Genomic DNA, 17,790 nt, shown 5'->3' with positions numbered 1-17,790 from the left:
GATGATCTCTCTGATCAATTTCGAGTTAGCTCGCACTACAGAAGGATGCGCTCGCCCACTCCAAAATTATCGTAACACGAATCGTATGGAAGCTGTTTGCGAACATCTGGGAAACTAAGGCCGAGCGTCGGTGACACGTATAAAAGTCGTTGAGCAAAAGCAAAGCAAAAGTCGTTGAGAGCGCACCAACTTTGACAACGTATTTCAAGGGTATTGAAATCGACTTTTCCGTATAATTATCCAATTCTTCGAACCTAAAGCTAGGTGTGCGTTTCAGAGTAGAACTATCGAGAGTTGCACTCGAGATAGATCGCTCGCGAGTGGACGCTTGGACGACTCGACAGTGACTCTCAGATACTTGGAGACGCACTCTTCGAGAGCAACTCGTGACGGATTTACTCTGAAACGGACACCTGCGTTAAAACAGGATGCGAGTAAAAGGCGGCTCGGCTTTTACATCTACTATGCGAACAATATCATTTTTCTACTTCTCGAGCAACTTTTATTCTCAATTTGATTTACATAGAAGAAGAAATATCAGACATGTTGGCAGATTCTTCAATCTTTAAAACAATATAGCTCTCTAAATGAACAATTAATGAATATTCATATAGTCAATGAGTGAGCAATAGAGAGCGTACGCGAGACAAAGAGAGAGAGAGAATATGTAAACGATTTGTCAGCTTTATCCGATTACACGCAAGTGCACAAGTTAACCTAAATGGACGAGTAGGCTGAGAATGAGCAAATTCTTCAGGAATGATGATGTTACGTTTCTTATCACGATTTAAAAACCTATTACCGCGACTAATCAAATCTCTTCGTTCTTATAAATACGTCGATGCGTACAGATTACGTCAGATTTATTATAACAGACAAGAGCAACTTTCATTTAATTCGATACAATTTTGATCGACCTATTATTTCATTTTTAATAATAACAGACGATATAAGTAAGAGACGAGAATATAAGTAAGATATTTCGTTTAAAAGTTATCTTTGTTTCGATACAACCTAGGTACAATATACAGGATGACTTGTTGTTCAGTGGCGCTAAAAATACGACATTATACGATGTATTTCATAAATCTCAAATTGTATCTTGTTAACATATATCTTAATAACATATAACGTGTAGCTTATTAAGGCAATATGCTTACGCAACTAATGACGTTAGAAAACGATAAGGATAAACCTACACAGACATATATCTCGTGAATGAATGAACGTATAAGATAGTTTTCATAAACCAATCGACAACACGAGTCTTGCATTTGATAAAACGAAATATTGTCAACCTGAATGGGTAAATGTTAGTATTTTAATTTTTTAACGAGATTGGGCGAGATTCTCTGATTTTGAAATTTCGATACGATTTTAAAGCAACTGAGAAATATACGTATCATACAATAAAAGTACGCTTAGCGAAGAATTAACATACAGCGTGAATAGTAAGTAGTCTTGAACGTACGATCGGTGCTAAAGATGTGCTTCATTATAATAATATATAGCGAATAATTGACTGTGCACATACATCTTTGCAAAGTATACGATTCCAATAAATATTTTGCAGCTTCTACGTATTCACACGAACGCGACAAGTGCAGTCGTTGCAATGCCAATGAGATTTGCTCACAATGTTTCGTATAATACGCGCGTAAAAAGTTTCTAACAGTATCCAAATACTTTCGTGAGCCACTGTAGACACGTATCGGGTGTAGGAGAGCTGGCTCGTTATTAGACAACGTATAGAGAATTGAATCAAAAAAGGAGAAGAAACACTATGTATTTTTTCCTTGGCTACGTGCTAATTCCTTGCAAACTTTTCCCACGTTTAAGCTTTACAAACTCATCCACCTTCCACAGAATTTAGGAAAAGCTGCTAGTGTCATCTTCTTACTAATCGTAATCTGTAATTCCGACAATTACAAAAGTAGCACTTTGGACGAGCGAGGAGACAATATATAAGAAATATAATACTTGTTTACCACGTATTGTTTGCAGTAGAATTTACGGTTTTATATTTGATCCTTTAAGCCTTTATATCTAATCCGTCACCGAGCAGAATTTTATCAATTGTCCAATCGTAAAGTGCGATTACGAGAGAAACAAACTACCAAACGATCCTATTTTGCTCGTAAACGATTATAAACTATATACGACTGATAAATCCATATTATTTTTAATCGTATAGTATCTATAACATTTTTCTGCCACGATGTTAGAAAACATATATATGCGATATTACGGGGATCAACGTGCAACCTTTGAAAAGTAGCGAAAGAATGTTATCACCGAAGCAGCGGATTTCCATGCTGGTATTTGGACCTATAAACTGAATCACAAAGACGGTGGTTATGCAGAAATATAATGTACATACGCGTGTCGTAACTTACAATAATATCCAATATCCAATAGAAATTGCTGACTGGATAAAGATTTCAATAAATTTGCATGCATCGCTTTATTTATGGTATTTATATAAAAATATGACACATAATACGTTGTGTTATACGAGCGTGTGGAAAAAATTATTAACAATAATTCGCAACAAACGACACATAAACGACAGCAAGACGAATAATATACGTACAGTCAGTTAGAAAAGTCTACATAGCACATTCCTCGAGTACAATACATTATAATAAAGACGTTAGGTCCATGAACTTCTTTCACGCATTCAGGTGCACGTTATAGCACATTGATCGAGAAAAGAGAAGTGAAAAAATTATAAAATACAATGTTACAAAAATGATTTACATCTGTTATATCTGCGTGGAATCGTACAAGTCGTTGGTTCGATGTTGTATCGATATCTCGTAATATGTTGATATTATATCAATAATCCTGCTATTTCTTCGCAATTTTATTGCAAGATTATTCCGAGCCGAATGGCTTAATTTTCTAAATTCCTTTTAGAAGTACGTTAACGATCGTATCGATACGTTAACACGAATAACGATTCCTCGACGAGTCGGACACACATAAGACGATATATGTAACAAGAAAGGCAACTAAAGGATAACGTACTTTACGTAACTATCGGGTATTTATCAGGTATCGTTTTAGACTTACCAAACGATTGTTAATAAAAATAAAAATATCTAAAATATCGATATAGAGAATAAAACTTAGAGACGAAATAAAAACTGTGGAAACAGTCGCAATCATGTTGAGCGCATAATATTTATGCGACAGGATTTGCAGATTTCCAGCGAGCAGCCGGCGTTCTTTCGAGATTTGCGAAATTTTCTAATTTTCTGTTCTAAGTAAAATACTTTAATCCCAGACCATTTGCTAAAATTTTACTTCACCCGGTATAATGCCACGTTGGGTTATAAGCTTGGTCGTAGACTAATGATCTCGAGGTCTGCGGTTTTTGCCGGCATTCTACAACATTCCCATTCGACTGGATTCTGCTCCGGAGGCTCCATGATATTATTTTCTGTCTATATAGCATTGTGGAGCACGCATTACTCGAGTTTCAAAATTTAAGCATCGTAGATATCAACTTATATTCTATTATTATTAATTCACATCTTTAATTAATATCTATTTCTTCCCTTTATATATACGTTCCGTACTATTCTTTTATGTATTTACTGTCGGAGAGAGTAGGAAAATATATTAATTCCAAGCGCAAAAGCCATAGGATCTCGTCTCGTGCCGCATAAAACATTGATACAGTGACTTACAAGAGTGTTCCAACGCTCGTAGAAACTTATTTCTGTCATTGTCGCGAGACACGTGATTACATCGCGATGTATCACCGAAAATTAACCGAACTATAATTTCGTCTCTCTTTCCTTTCACTCCCTCTCGTTTCTTCGATACGGAGGTAATATCGTACACGTTAATATCTCGTGTCATCGAAGAGGAAACGCGCCGTATTGAGCGTTGGCGGGAAACGAAAGTTACTTCGAAAGTTAGGAAAAGCGTGCAAGTGTGGTAAAAATTGGAAAAATGTACAACGTTGAAAGATGTACGTACGGCTAATGACGCGAAAAAATAGAAACGAAAGCTGAAGTGTAATTGAGAATTGCTCAACTACTTCGAAAAGTGGAAAATCTTGAACGCGATTGAAAGGTGAATGTACCAATGGTTTCAATAAATCAGCGATAAAGGAACAATCAATGCCGCTGGTCGACGACGACGCGACAGTAAAGTCACCCTTTCATTCGCGTTCCGGTCTTCAAATTTTTGTTCCGACTTTCTTCCAGAAGAAGAATACTTTACTTTACCGTATACCGCGTTGCTGTCAAAACGAGAAGAAACGTGCGCATCGTCTTATGGGTACAGCTTTTGCAGATTATTTCCTAAACTAAATACGATATCGAAGTAGTACGTTGGAACGATGCTTGGAACAACCTGTACATGTTCTATTTTCAAGAAATGGATGGCTGGTGAAAGATTCACCGTTTTTGGCATTGTTTGCGGAATCTTTCGAGACGATTCGTTATTTCTTTGGCACAACGTACAACAAACCTGCAACTTGGAAGAAGAACGAAAAATTGGTAATTTAAAAGATGGGAGTTAACTTTGTACAAGTGACGTTGTCGATGTCTTGGTCGTCCTAGGTTTTGGAAGTTTATATAGACGTATTTCGATAAACGGATATCGTTAGTATACGCGATATTTTTACATATTTCAGCTTCCTCGGCTCTTGCTAATATTCCGCTGGCTACAGAAAGTATCTGCTTATTTACGCTTATTTTCCAATAAAGTGTTTCTTCGTCAAGCTTCGCGTTTCATTCGCATAGTACATATTCGATTTTTAATTACTAGAATTCTACGGAACGTGAAAAGATATATCACAGAGGATTCGCATTGTGCGACGACTGTTGCTTTCGTTTAACAATGATTTAAAGAAAGAGAGGTCGATGCCCCTGCTGATCAAGCAATCGGATATCGCGTGTCTTAAAAATCCCTGCGACGAATGGCTTGAAAATGGCGATCCTAATGGAAGAACTCAAAGCCTGTTAACTGGATAGATATTTTACGAGAAAATTAACAATTTTTCCAGAGAGAAACTACATATTACGATAAAAGTGGAATATGGCAGCAGAAAACAGAGTTAAGTAACGCCTGGAGGTGTTGGAAATGTTCGTGCAGCACGCCAACGCGCTGAAACGTTGATTTTACAATAACAATTTTCAAAATAATTGTCCAGTACCTCTTCACGGAAAAGCTATATAAAAATGATTGAATTTTATCAAAGAATATATCGATAAACGCGTACACTGGCATTTTTACATGAAGGTAAAATTGATATTTCAAGTGGCAGTATTTACGTATTTACGTATTTACGCACGAAGTAAAAAAACTATTTAAATAAAAGCAAAGTAGCGCTGAGAATTCGTTACAGCGTAGTGTTGCATGACAATTAACGATACAAGTACGTGCGTATATTTTCAAAGAAAATCTTTAAGTTATCGTAAGATCTCTACCTCTAACGTACGACAACGTCAAAGTTCGAGTTATGAAAAATGCAAACTAGGAATTTCGAGTATCCGTTACGATGGTTAGAGAAATCTATGTCACGCCTCCTCCATCAAGTTTCCCGATACAAAACGTCCGTGCTAATTCCACCCCTCCGTTAAACAGCCTAAAATGTAACAGGTTTCCCTGTCGGTTTCATTCGAATTCGAATATCGTTGTCTCTGTATAAATCCATCGTCCTGCGTGAAATTCTTCTACGCTCGTCCTACAACGACGTATCTGGTCCGTTTCGGAATTCGAAAAATCATTCGTTTTTACAATATATACGGTTATTCGCAATCTCGTTAGAACACTGCGCTATCTCTGCATTTGTCGCTTCGTACAAGAGGGGATAATTGAAATATCGTGTGGCTCAGTCTATGAGAATACGAACCACGTATCGCTATTCCACCTTCCCACCACGCGGTTTTCCTTCCACGCGTTAAGGGTACAACCGATCGCGTCAGAAGAATCCTTCGCCAGAGCAATATCAAAACGGTTTTCCTTACGTAGCAGGGTCCACCGCCACGACCAGAAACATCGCCTGTTTACACAATATTCTGCTCGTGTGCGAAATTGTATATCGGTGAAACTGGCAAGAGCGTGAATACGCGACTCGAGCAACACGAAAGACGCGCTAACCCCAAGTGTACATAGCCGGCAATAGGAAGATGCCGATTAACCCACCTGGGTATATAAGATAAGAAGAATTGACAAGACGTGTTCTTAGCGAAGAACAAGGGTTATTTACCAGGGAAATATAGAGATCGTGAAACATCTGGACAAGCCTCTATCGCGCATCTTCCTCTCATTTTTTAATCCATAAATCGACCAATTAAATTTATGTAGACGGACAGCAGTATCGGTGCGACACTCTTATGAAGCCAACTACGATGTCGACGAATTCTTTTCCTTCCGCTGCGTACGGCTCTTTTCCGGAGATCTCAAGCTACATTGAATGTATCGGTGTGAATGGTTACTTATCGCAGTTCCAAAGACGACTATTACTAAACAATTTCTTCCTAAACTATTAAACAAAATCTTGAACAAAGAAAAAATAGATAATCCTATTTGTTTTGTAAACTATCTCCTCGGTCTTCCTCATTTTATTTTCGCGATAACATATGCTATCGATAGTAGCGGCATCGCTATTTCTATGATAAATTACAAGTTGCCGGCCATTCGTGATGCAACAAGCTAACTGGATTCAATTTGATCGTACGACGATATAAAAATAGAATCGAATTTTGAAGCCAGTTTACTTTTGTGCCACAGCAACTCCGAATACTTATATTATCTACAGATAAGTCAAGTCACGACCGAACTTACGCCGCGTGTTAACGAGGTCAAATGGAAAAAAAGAAGTTTGCCTAAACTTATCTCCGAGAATGCTTTATCGAAGAGTTAGTTGATCTTTTAAGATTCGCGTTATACGGAATCACAATTGCTTCTTATCGACAGTTATCGTTTACGCTATCCGATGTATAGCGTGCAGAGTGCAGGGTTGCCAGAAGAAGGGCCCACATGACGTCACATTACTCCCAGTGTCTCTCTACAGCTATGTCGCTTGTGTCACGTGGCATGAATTTCGTCTTACGTCTCAACGCGTCGCGACGCGACAACGGCAACGTTGTTGGTCCTCCCACCTCCATTCGTATACAGCAACGTGTAGACGCGACGAGGAGAGTAGAGTAGCAAAGGGGACGATATGACGTCGTGTAGGCCCTTCCTCTGGCAACGCTGCTCGAGCCCTCTATCAGCCGTTGTGACGTCTGTTCAGGGTTGCCAGACGATTCCCTTTCTGAAATTCAGCGACTACCTGACGTCACATTACCCCCACTGCCACTCTACAGCTACGTTGCTCGTGTCACGTGACGTGAGTTTAGAGGTCCTACGTCCATCCGCGTCGCATCAGCGATATTACCCCGTACTCCACACGTCCATTTGTCTACGGTACGAGTTACGACGTCGCTAGTCCACCAACTATACCACTTGCCCTACTACCACCAAGATTTTTTCCCTCGATTCCCTCAGTCTGCGACTATCTCATTTCGTGTGCGCCACGGTCGTGTACCTACCGGCGTCTGACTGGTTCCTTTTGCGATTAAAATCAACGACTACGTACTTTCTGAATTACGCGATATGTATTTTGTGTACGACTTATACTTGATGAGTTTCCAAATCGGCACTATCCACAAGGGAGGGATCTTTGAAAATACCGATCGCAGATTAAGAGAATTTGGATCTTTCCACGAATGTCATGGCGTCGGATCGAATCAGATCCAACTACCAAAACAATCGATACAAATTTCCCAACCCTTGTAACCCTTCGATAAATCATTTTCGGATATAGGTTTACACGAATTTGTTTTATTCTTCACTCTCGTTCGCTTGATCTCATTGACACGTAGCGCGAGTTTGGTCCCGACCAATTGTCGTTTACCTCTACTCCCACTGCCACTTTCGAAACAATCGTAAAGATAAGCTCGCGTATTGGCCGAAAAGTCGCATGTATAAATAAGATCGTATCGCTAATATGGCAGTGACAGTGGCAGCGAGGGTACGATTTAAAGGAGTCGTCTGGCAACTCTGGTACTCCCGACCATCTCGGGCTCCCTCTGTAACAATATTCCGAAAGCTTACAACAGCGTGGAACGCAGCAAAGTTAAGCGCGAGTTAATCGCAAAGGCACGTTTACGTTGTTGTAACTATCAATGGCTCCAAGTACGTGGCAAGCAGGTTGATACGTTCATTGACTAGACTCGAAGCCTCTATAAATATTTCGAGAAAAAAAAAAAGAGAAGAGAACGAGGCGCTACTTTGAAGCGAGCAACTGACTGAAATTTAAACGCGACAGATTCGAAAGCTCTACGAGTAGCTACTTTCGAAAATAAAAAAGGTACTCCCGAATGGAATGGAAACTTTAATCCGCTTAAAATCATTCTTCCCGGTCCTACATAGATGCAATCGCAAATATCAATATAAAATTTCTATGGACGCTGTTCGATCGCGAGTCTACAGTTCTGTTCGATTTGTTAGAAGAATTCAACAAAGTGACAACGCCTTTCGGTTTCTCGTCATTTGATACTTGTAAGGGATTCGATTCGTTCGAGTATCGAAGTGCTTATAAGTAGATTTCAGCGAGTAGAAATTCGCGATAAGCATTCGGAACTAGCTTAGAGAGTAAAGACGGGATGCTTGGCTAGTTCGATGAACCAGCCATTGTATCTTACGAGTAGCATGTAAATTCTATGAGGTAAACCTCAAGTATCGTCTTTGATTCGGACTTATTAATATTTATTAATTATATTGAATATTACATTGAACTTGATCCCGTCGGCGATATAAATTGTGGCGAGTTTTACGGAATTTTCCGATGACGTATAAATATTACGGTAGCGAACGTAAAGAGCAATTGACATTTCACCGAGACACATCGATCTCTTCGAATAATTCCGTTCCCTTCGTGCAACGCGATAAACATTATGTTCATCGATGAGAACGTTTTCATATCTTGTTTTCTAAGAAGGACCACCATGGAACAACCGCGGAATACAACATTAGCTCAAATATAGATACAGAACATAGATATCGAGTATATATATATTAGAAAGATTTCAGGCTGAAGGTAAGCGAGTAAAGGCTGAGAGATAAAGCTATCGCGAGTTGCGAGAGCATTTCTCACAAGTGGACGAGACTTGATACTTGCGCCATTTACTTTGAAATGAATACAAAGTCTGAAACGCTAAATCTCGCTCTACATCCTTGAAGCGCGTTGCGATGTACTCTGCTTTCATAAAATTTGTGTCAATTCATGGTACGATACCAACGTCGCAACGCATGTTTCAAAATATTCGATTACTTTCCAACTCCAACGTTGTTGTCGTTAATTTATATCAACGACCACGTTGATCATAAAAAATACAAAATTGAGGAGCATTCTCGATTGTTTTCGATATCGATTCACCGATACGGATCTACGCGCGTCGTAACGTGCATCGTGAGAAACCGTCGTGTCGTCGATTCGTGCGTCGCAACGTGATTCGACGTGTACCGGGGACTTTTAAGAATTATCGCGTATGTACTATAGTATGTAACGAACGAACTGTTCCACCACGATCTCGGAATACAAACGGTGAAATATAGTTAATAAATCGCAAAATTTAACAGAATATGGCTAAACGGTCTAGAAACTCAGCCGAATCTCCGCTAGTCTACGAATCGAATAAGACATCACGTGCTAGACCTTTCGCAGCTTTTTTTAGAACAATCATAAACTGCTTAAGAGTTAAACGGATTTCAAGTTGAAAAGTATAGAGGAATACAGTGCTATTTTGTCGTGTCTGTTGTTCGTACAACGATATGTAACGGATGTAACGAATAAACCTTAATTGAGATTTCATAAGCTTAATAAGAAAAAAAAAACATTTCATTTGCTTGTAATCTCCTGGACACGTATTATCATCGACGTTTTAAGTCTTTGTGGTAAAAAAGAGAAGGTTACGATGAAGGTGACAAAGAAATGCCTTCGTATTTTGAGATGTTTATGGCATCAGCGAGAGGTACGATTACATGGTTCGAGGCACAAGATGAAATATGATTCTACTTTGTTCGATGTATCGATAAAATTTTAATTCATCTATAAACAAAATGTAGAATCCATAGATAATTTGAAAAATATTACGTTTACGTTCTATCGTATTCTTTAAAATTGTTCTTGTATCGTGGATTTTCAAATATACATATGAAGAGTAATAATAATAAAAAGAGACGGAGGTTGTATTATCCGAACAGTTACGCGTTAATTCGGATATGGAAGGTTCCGGTATACGGCGATATAATATAGGTTATGTTTTTCTGTTTCATAGCAAAACGATGATACTGTGGCATAAGCATACTTCAGTCCCTATTCGAATTACAAATTACCAAAAATACCTACGTAAAGTAAAAAACATACTGTATATCGTATACAAAAGAAAAATGTTATAGGTTATAATTAATTGTATACATTTCTAATTGAAATGATATATTTGTTATTTTTATAGACGTTTATATTCAAATTGAAATAAAAATTTTTGGACTTAATCATTACACTCGTTAATGTCGATTCGTTAACTAATAGTATCAAAATTTAGTCTATTCACCGGTAACGATAAAAAAAAATCTACCTTAAATCGATATATATATATATGTATATATAAATGACTTTACTTGAGAATATTCGTACAAACAACAGCGAAAAATATTTGGAAATTTCAAATAGAATAATAATGCTGACACGATAATAATAATAATAATAGAATTATATACCTATAATAAACAGAGTATTTGTAGATAGTTCAAAAACATGTACATGTAAAGACACGAGAAGATACGTGAATGTTACGATTATACAAGAACGTATTTCTTAGACGCGTCTCGTACAAAGAGATTCGTATCAAACCGGACATACCGATGTAACTTTTATAGCTGTTTCCACGGGAATTGGAGTAAATTACTAGCGTGCTTGTCGGCTCTCTTTGTTATGGAAGTTTTCGCTGTCGTTTAGAATTTCGACTTTTTGCCTATACGTATATATATCCCTTAGAAATTTTCACCATATTCCAGCATTACAAACTGATGCACCTCTTTTTGAATTTCAACCGAAATGTAAGCAAATTATATCGTTTATGCGCTTGTGAAATTTACGGACTAATTCGATCAATATAATTTTGATGATTTTATCGTTGTTTATTTTCTGTTGCGTGTTCCTTGGGTGCATATTTGAAGGGCGATTGATTGGTATTTAAGAATAGGCGAAAGAGGCAGAAACAAGCGGTCCTGACAGCACCTTTAAAGTCGGAAGAACCGATGACTAGCAACTGGCGAGGGGCCCTGAACTTCGTGTAAAAGGTATATACCTACTGGTCCAGAGCGCCCTTGCCTTCGCTTCGTCAGTTTTTTCATCGTCTGCTCTCGGACTGCTGCTTTTAAAGCGATCGTCACGGGCACCGCGCTTTTAAGCGGCTCTTTCACAGCAGGTGTGCACGCATGTCTTGCATGCTGTCGTTTCTACTATACTCGCGCTATTTTCCTTCGATAATATTTCTCCCACTCGTTAAAACCTTACTCGTGTAACTGGTGTGCGCATTGAAAGGTTATACGGTAACGATGCATATACATAGACGAACGAAAATTGTCACGCGCCTCTGATTAACTAAAAATACTTGTCCGTTCTATTGCAACGCGTGTCTTGCCTAATACGATGACTCTACTCACATATATGTTATCTGGTTCTCATTTGTTACAATTTAGTTTAATTTTCTGTGTTTTCCATAAATAAGTTTCCCAAGCTTTTCATAACACGTATAAAATGAATGTTGCATGAACATTAATATTTTATCTTTCTCCGTCGAAATAATATATTTTCTCAGTATTTTTAACAAATTAAGGAACGGTTACAATCTATTTCCTTCTAAACGATATAGTTTCTATTGTCATGCCTATCCGTCGCAAGTACGTAGTTGACCTCTAAAAAATATATTTATGTGTTTATAAAATGGAAAACGGTAATCCTCTTTTAAGAACCCAATGAATCATACTTCGTAGATCTTTCTCGTCGTCCAGTTACATTATTTTTACCAATAATCATCGCTTTAACAAGAATTGTCCTGTTTAGACGAGCTAAAAGGTGCACGGTACTTTTGTCAACTTGATAATATACAACGTATTCATAATATCGACGAACCTCGTCAAATTAATTTGCAATTTTACAAGTTTCTACACACTTTGTTCCGTCACGTAACGTATATATTATACAATAAACGGAAAATATTAAAAATCGTCAAAGTGATTTTAATAAGCACTGTAGAAGAAACGTCGATATTTTGCTAGCATTTTGCGGATCTAAGCTTTCTTAAAGATTTTACATATAGCTTATATTATATATTATATATATTATAAGTTTATAAAAGAAGAAGAATAAAACTACACTTTTTAATGCAAAAGTTACAAAAGATTCGTAATGTACCAATTTTAATCTTTCTTTTATTCGCCATTGTATCTGTTCAATTTTGACATAACCCAGCCCTATTATTAGGAATATTTAAAAAGTTAACCTATAAAATTCTTCTAAATAGTCGGAGAAAAGAAAGTTTCGAGACAGATTCATTTCAAAGGATGATTAAAATTAAAAAAGGTTACTGTTGTCTTTAATTAGAGAAAAAAATACCACGGTACATCTGCTCTTCCGCCAAGAACGTTACTATTTTTAAAACATTTGTGATTTATAAGGTGTATGTGTTTGTCTTGTCTGATAAGTAGAGTGCCGATTTTTATGCATCTATGGGAAATTTAACGGTGCCAAAACGACTCACTATATTAACGCATCATAATTTTATGTAACATTTATAATAAAATTCAATGTTCCTCGATGATATATACAGAAAATTTTAAAGTTTTTAAAAAAGAATATCTGGTATTACCGAATAACTTTATACATCTCTTTAATCAGATAAAATATAAATTATTGTTATACTTGTAATTCACTTGTAATCAATATTTCGCATTAAAAATTATTCAATTTTCATTACATAAATTGCCATGTCAGAAGGACGTTAGATATCCGTTATATAGTATCGACGTAAGCTTATCGAAAGAGCAATAAATATTTTCATTTGTTGCAAACATGTCCGATAGGACAAATGTCCTATGGAAATATATGCATAAAAGAGAATGAGTAATCGTTTGCAGATATGTAAATAGACATTTACGGTAAATTTACATTTTATTAATTATATAAATACGGCAAGGTCGGTCGCGCGTTCCATTGTACGTGTAATTAATCGTAACAGTAAGCTACTTCTATTGACATAAATAGTACACAGAAACGATGATCTTACCTGACAAACAGTTGTTCTTGATTATTTACTCTCCAGGATACCACAGTAGCTCCTGCAAAATGAAAAAATTCGATCAAAATCTTAATTTAACATCTTCTTTGCTGTCGTTTACGAAAATAATGAACTTTCTACTGTTAGTTCGAATAAAATTGAAGTGTAAGTTTGTCATTTAGCTAAATGTCATTCATATTCAAAAATTTGAGGAAAACGTACGGTGTGTTTACAATGACGATGCCGCGAATAAACGGCCACTTTAAAAGAAATGTCGAAATGCATTTAACGTATGAAAATACATAGCAAAATTGATTGCAATGACACGTTAAACTTGTAATTGAACTGCAAACGTTTAATGACAACATAGGCATATATAAATTAGTAGATACACGATACACGTATGAAAACAGCACAAAAACTGGAGGTTAGGCTTGAGTAAAGGCGCGCACACACTTTGTCTTCCTCTTGAACAAAATATAAAAATACGACACAGATCTGGGAGCGTTACGTTGCCAATATATTTTATGGTACGTTCTTTCAAACTGTGTTCCCACGCGATCAGTTTCTGTCGAAATTTTTTTAGCAACACCTCATGATGATGTGGAATATTGCCTTTCGGCGTAAAGATGATTCGACAAGTGTGTGTTGTGTCGTGTGTGTACGTGTGTGTTGTGTGTGTGTGTCACGCGTATCGTGTGTGTATGTCGGTATGTGTGTCGTGTATGCTTGTATTGTTTCTTTACACGTTATGTCAAGAAAATTTTAATACAACTCGATAGTCAACTCGTAAATTTAATGGTTTGTAGCAATCTGCACGCGCGCACACACCGTGTAAATTAATCGTGCAGGTGGTATTGTTGCCTCTGTCGAGTACGACAACGCTGGTAGCCGCTGCCATGTTTAAGTCGTGAATGCGCCGCCGAATCCTCGACCAACGCAGTCAACCTTTGTTCAATGCCCCTAGTTTACCCCCACCATATTTCGATTTACTACTTTAATACACAAGTCATTCATCCTTTAGTGTCCTCTATGGGCAGCTACTGTAACTTTGTACACAAGCAACATTTCGATAAGAACGATATTCGACAATGAGAACACGATTATGGAAAAAATAAATTGTTTTACTCAATGTTGGTATATTTTGGTAGAAATGAAATTGCTTTATAGTTAATGCTATACAGATATCGAATATCTTGAATATCACTAAATGCACCTATTTTCTCTACGTTTCCTCACAAAAATCAGTACCGCATTAAGTGCGAATGGTTCGCACCAACAGTTAATATTTTTTACTATTTACGAATCTAATTAGAATAAGAGGTACGTTACGTACAAGCTAACACGACTATTAACTATATATAACGTCTAATTAACAACTATTAACTATTTCTAATAATGACGGAATAGGTCCATCGACAAAGATAAGCTATATTTTATTTTATTCGAAGATTAAGTACAAATGGAAATGAACAGTATATTCGTTAATACGCGTTTGATAAATTATTCTATTTATAAACGTAATTGAACGCAAACGCCGGTTATTCGCGATTTGATTTTTTAAATTCCCGCCATAGTCTAGCTATGGACCAATCGTATTACGCAATTGGTGTATTTCCGAACGGCAACATTGGGTTTGTTACGTGAGTTGAAAACATGGCATCATTGCAACAGTAGGTCAGAAGACGGGACCGGTTGACAGAAAGTTTGCTATTCTACTACGATTATGTATCGTTCGTTGCGTAGTGTCATCGTGCGTTTTATCGACTTGACGAAAAAATTACTGAAAAGTCGCGTGTCAGCGACAGTTATAATCACTTACATCAAGAATAACGTGAATCGAAAGTAATTAGCTGGCAGTGTGTGGTGCTGTGGGGCAGGAGACGATGAGGGTCGGGGGGATAATTCGGGTGGCGACTTGAGGGCAGAAATGTTGAAATTTGGTAGTAAAAGTGACGTTACGGTGGTGCATCGCGCCACTATTCGACTTCTAGACGACGCCGAAATTATCCACTGCGACTTTCAGGTGAGATATTGGTTAACTAGTCACCATACACTAGTCAACTATTGACGATGCTTGTACACACGCTTTTACCCCTTTTCTTCCTTGTTGCCGGTAACGATCGTTCAGCTTCAAACAAGCCGAGAGTTTTTACCGGCTTGAGAACGCTTAAAATATACGTATGTAAAGAGTCGAAAAGATTTTCCATAGAGGCCAGTGTCTCGATTCCAGCGAAACAAGCATTTCGATCGATCCCAGAATATGACCGCTACAACAGTTTGTTCATTCAAAATTCTTTTTCCTGTCAATCACGACTTGACGAGTTGACTCGATGTGAAACAATTTTTTAGTTATGCGAGAGATTTAGCGGTTTCGTATTTGTGCTTTATAAACTCGTATACCTGTAATCAACAATGCCTTTTGTATCCTATGTAGTCACATAATAAAAGCATAGCAGTATAGTAGTATAATTAAGTGAAGATGTCATATCTTGCTGTTAAAAGATTCTTTATTGCGGGGCGATGACATTTTCGATCTTGTCGGTTATAATATTTTAAGTCCAAGATTTCATTATATTATGTAATTTTTCAGTAAACTGAATACAGTTTCGGTACGGTTACGGTATGTTGCCGAGTGACAACTGACTCGAATTACGAAACGTATTTACATTGATATTTCACTCGTACTGTCTACCCTGTAGGTAACTTGTATATGTGCGTATGTACGTACATAGGTACACACGTATACAATAGTATCGATGGTTTTCTTGGGCCGCAAGACCACGTGCACGCGTATCGACAAGAACGTTACAATATTATAGAATACTACTTTAATAACTACATACGTATATTTTTGGCATTAGGTACTTTGATATCAACTACCACTGCATTTTTTCATTTTTGCTTTATTATAGTACATTATAAGTAATAAATAAGAAAGAATGTATACATATGAGACGGTCATTCAGGGAAGTTGTATGTATATTTCAAATAGATGTTGTCCGAAATATTTTTAATGTTTTGATAATTTCCAACAACTTATTAACAAATGTAGAAGAATGATAAATGTGTGAATGAAGTACGCTGTACATTCATTGCACGCATATGCACATACATATGTGTATATATGCGTTAACTTTATGTATTTTTAATTCCATCGACTATGGATTAAAGATAAAATATTACTTTCATCAAACATTGAAAAACGAATATACTGTAAGAAAATTAAATGTTGAACGGATATCGTTGAGTAATTCTGATCGTTTTTATAACTATAATTTACAATGTAATTAAACTTACCGTGTTTATAATTTAAACTTACAAATTTAATATTTCATATTGTTTTTAAGATTCTTTTATCTTTTTTTCACCTTTTATGCACGATATATATATTTGAAAGTAATGTAGTCTAAATATTACGAATAAAATTAAATATGTACATATATTAATTTATGTACCTGATTACATTTGATTAACACTAACATTGAGTATATTTGTTTGCAAATGTATTTTACGTATGTAATGTTCCAAACACTTTGTAATTAAATTAACTTATTTTTTCATCGTTACTACGTTGGCTAATATTTAATTATAGATATAGCGAATAATACGAATTGTTTGTATTTTCGCGCTTGTGTATTTGTTAGACGAGCGTTCGTCAAACCCATTTTCGTTATTTATTATGTTTGACATAATGGAAATACGATATTCCTTCTATATATTACAATTTATACGGCCAATCACGAAAATCTACGTACATCTATCGAGCTTTTTGTTACTAGCTTACCAAAGAAACTGAAAACGCACTCTAATTGTACATCGATGCCAATATTATTAGCGTGTATTCCTAAAGAAGCAATTAAATAAATTGCACTGTTCAACTGGAAAAGATATTGGAACAAAATTACATCGACGAAACGTTTAATTTTTCCAATTACAAGGAGGCAGGACGTTATTGACGCTTACGTGGTATCTACAAGATACTACTTCGATGTGAGGCTACTATTTCTGTGATTTCATACAGGTATAACAGGTGTATGTAATATTTGTAACGTTCTATTTTATATCTTTGTTTTCTTCTTTTTTCTTTATTCGTGTATCAAGAAAATTCGTGGAGCCAACATTCTTATTATGATTTATTACGTTTAAAAAGTGTATAAATGTATATATATATTTGATGACGATATCGATAAAGCCTATTTGAACAATTTAACAACGTTATACAATTTAAACAATTTTATGTTTTCTCTTCTATGAAAATCTATGAAAAGATATAATTATTTATTATTAGTGGCAGAAATACAGTATCATTAAAAAGTATCCGGCCACTAGCTTATCTCCGACAGGATGTAATTAAATGATTTTCCTGTTTATCATTGCTACAGCTCTGCTAATGAAACATCGTGACACGCAGAAATAAAATCTATTTTGCAAACTGTTT

At 36.4% G+C, this 17,790-nt stretch overlaps 2 protein-coding genes across 7 annotated transcripts in view; one reads left to right on the top strand and one right to left on the bottom strand.

Annotated features, from left to right (window-relative positions):
* LOC132909022 (uncharacterized) overlaps positions 1–14,323 on the bottom strand; it is a 40,475-nt gene extending 26,152 nt beyond the window's left edge. The window contains exons 1-2 of the mRNA XM_060963609.1: positions 14,181–14,323; positions 13,359–13,410 (exon numbers count right to left, since the gene is read on the bottom strand). Coding sequence (XP_060819592.1) covers positions 13,359–13,410; positions 14,181–14,250 — 122 coding nt within the window. The 5' untranslated portion in view covers positions 14,251–14,323. The remainder of the gene's footprint in view (positions 1–13,358; positions 13,411–14,180) is intronic.
* Positions 14,324–14,985: 662 nt separating this feature from the next.
* Positions 14,986–17,790, top strand: part of LOC132908984 (FERM domain-containing protein 5) — a 53,043-nt gene continuing 50,238 nt past the window's right edge. For 3 of the 6 annotated variants that reach the window (XM_060963511.1, XM_060963513.1, XM_060963512.1), the window contains exon 1: positions 14,987–15,375. In XM_060963511.1, the coding sequence (XP_060819494.1) occupies positions 15,280–15,375 (96 nt within the window). In that variant the 5' untranslated portion in view covers positions 14,987–15,279. Of the gene's footprint in view, positions 15,376–17,790 lie in introns of all 6 variants that reach the window. The other 3 variants (XM_060963510.1, XM_060963509.1, XM_060963516.1) reach the window with 2 other exon arrangements.

This window comes from Bombus pascuorum, chromosome 7 (genome assembly GCF_905332965.1).
Source record: "Bombus pascuorum chromosome 7, iyBomPasc1.1, whole genome shotgun sequence".
Lineage (NCBI taxonomy): Eukaryota > Metazoa > Arthropoda > Insecta > Hymenoptera > Apidae > Bombus > Bombus pascuorum.
This window is presented reverse-complemented; position numbering and strand designations above follow the sequence as displayed.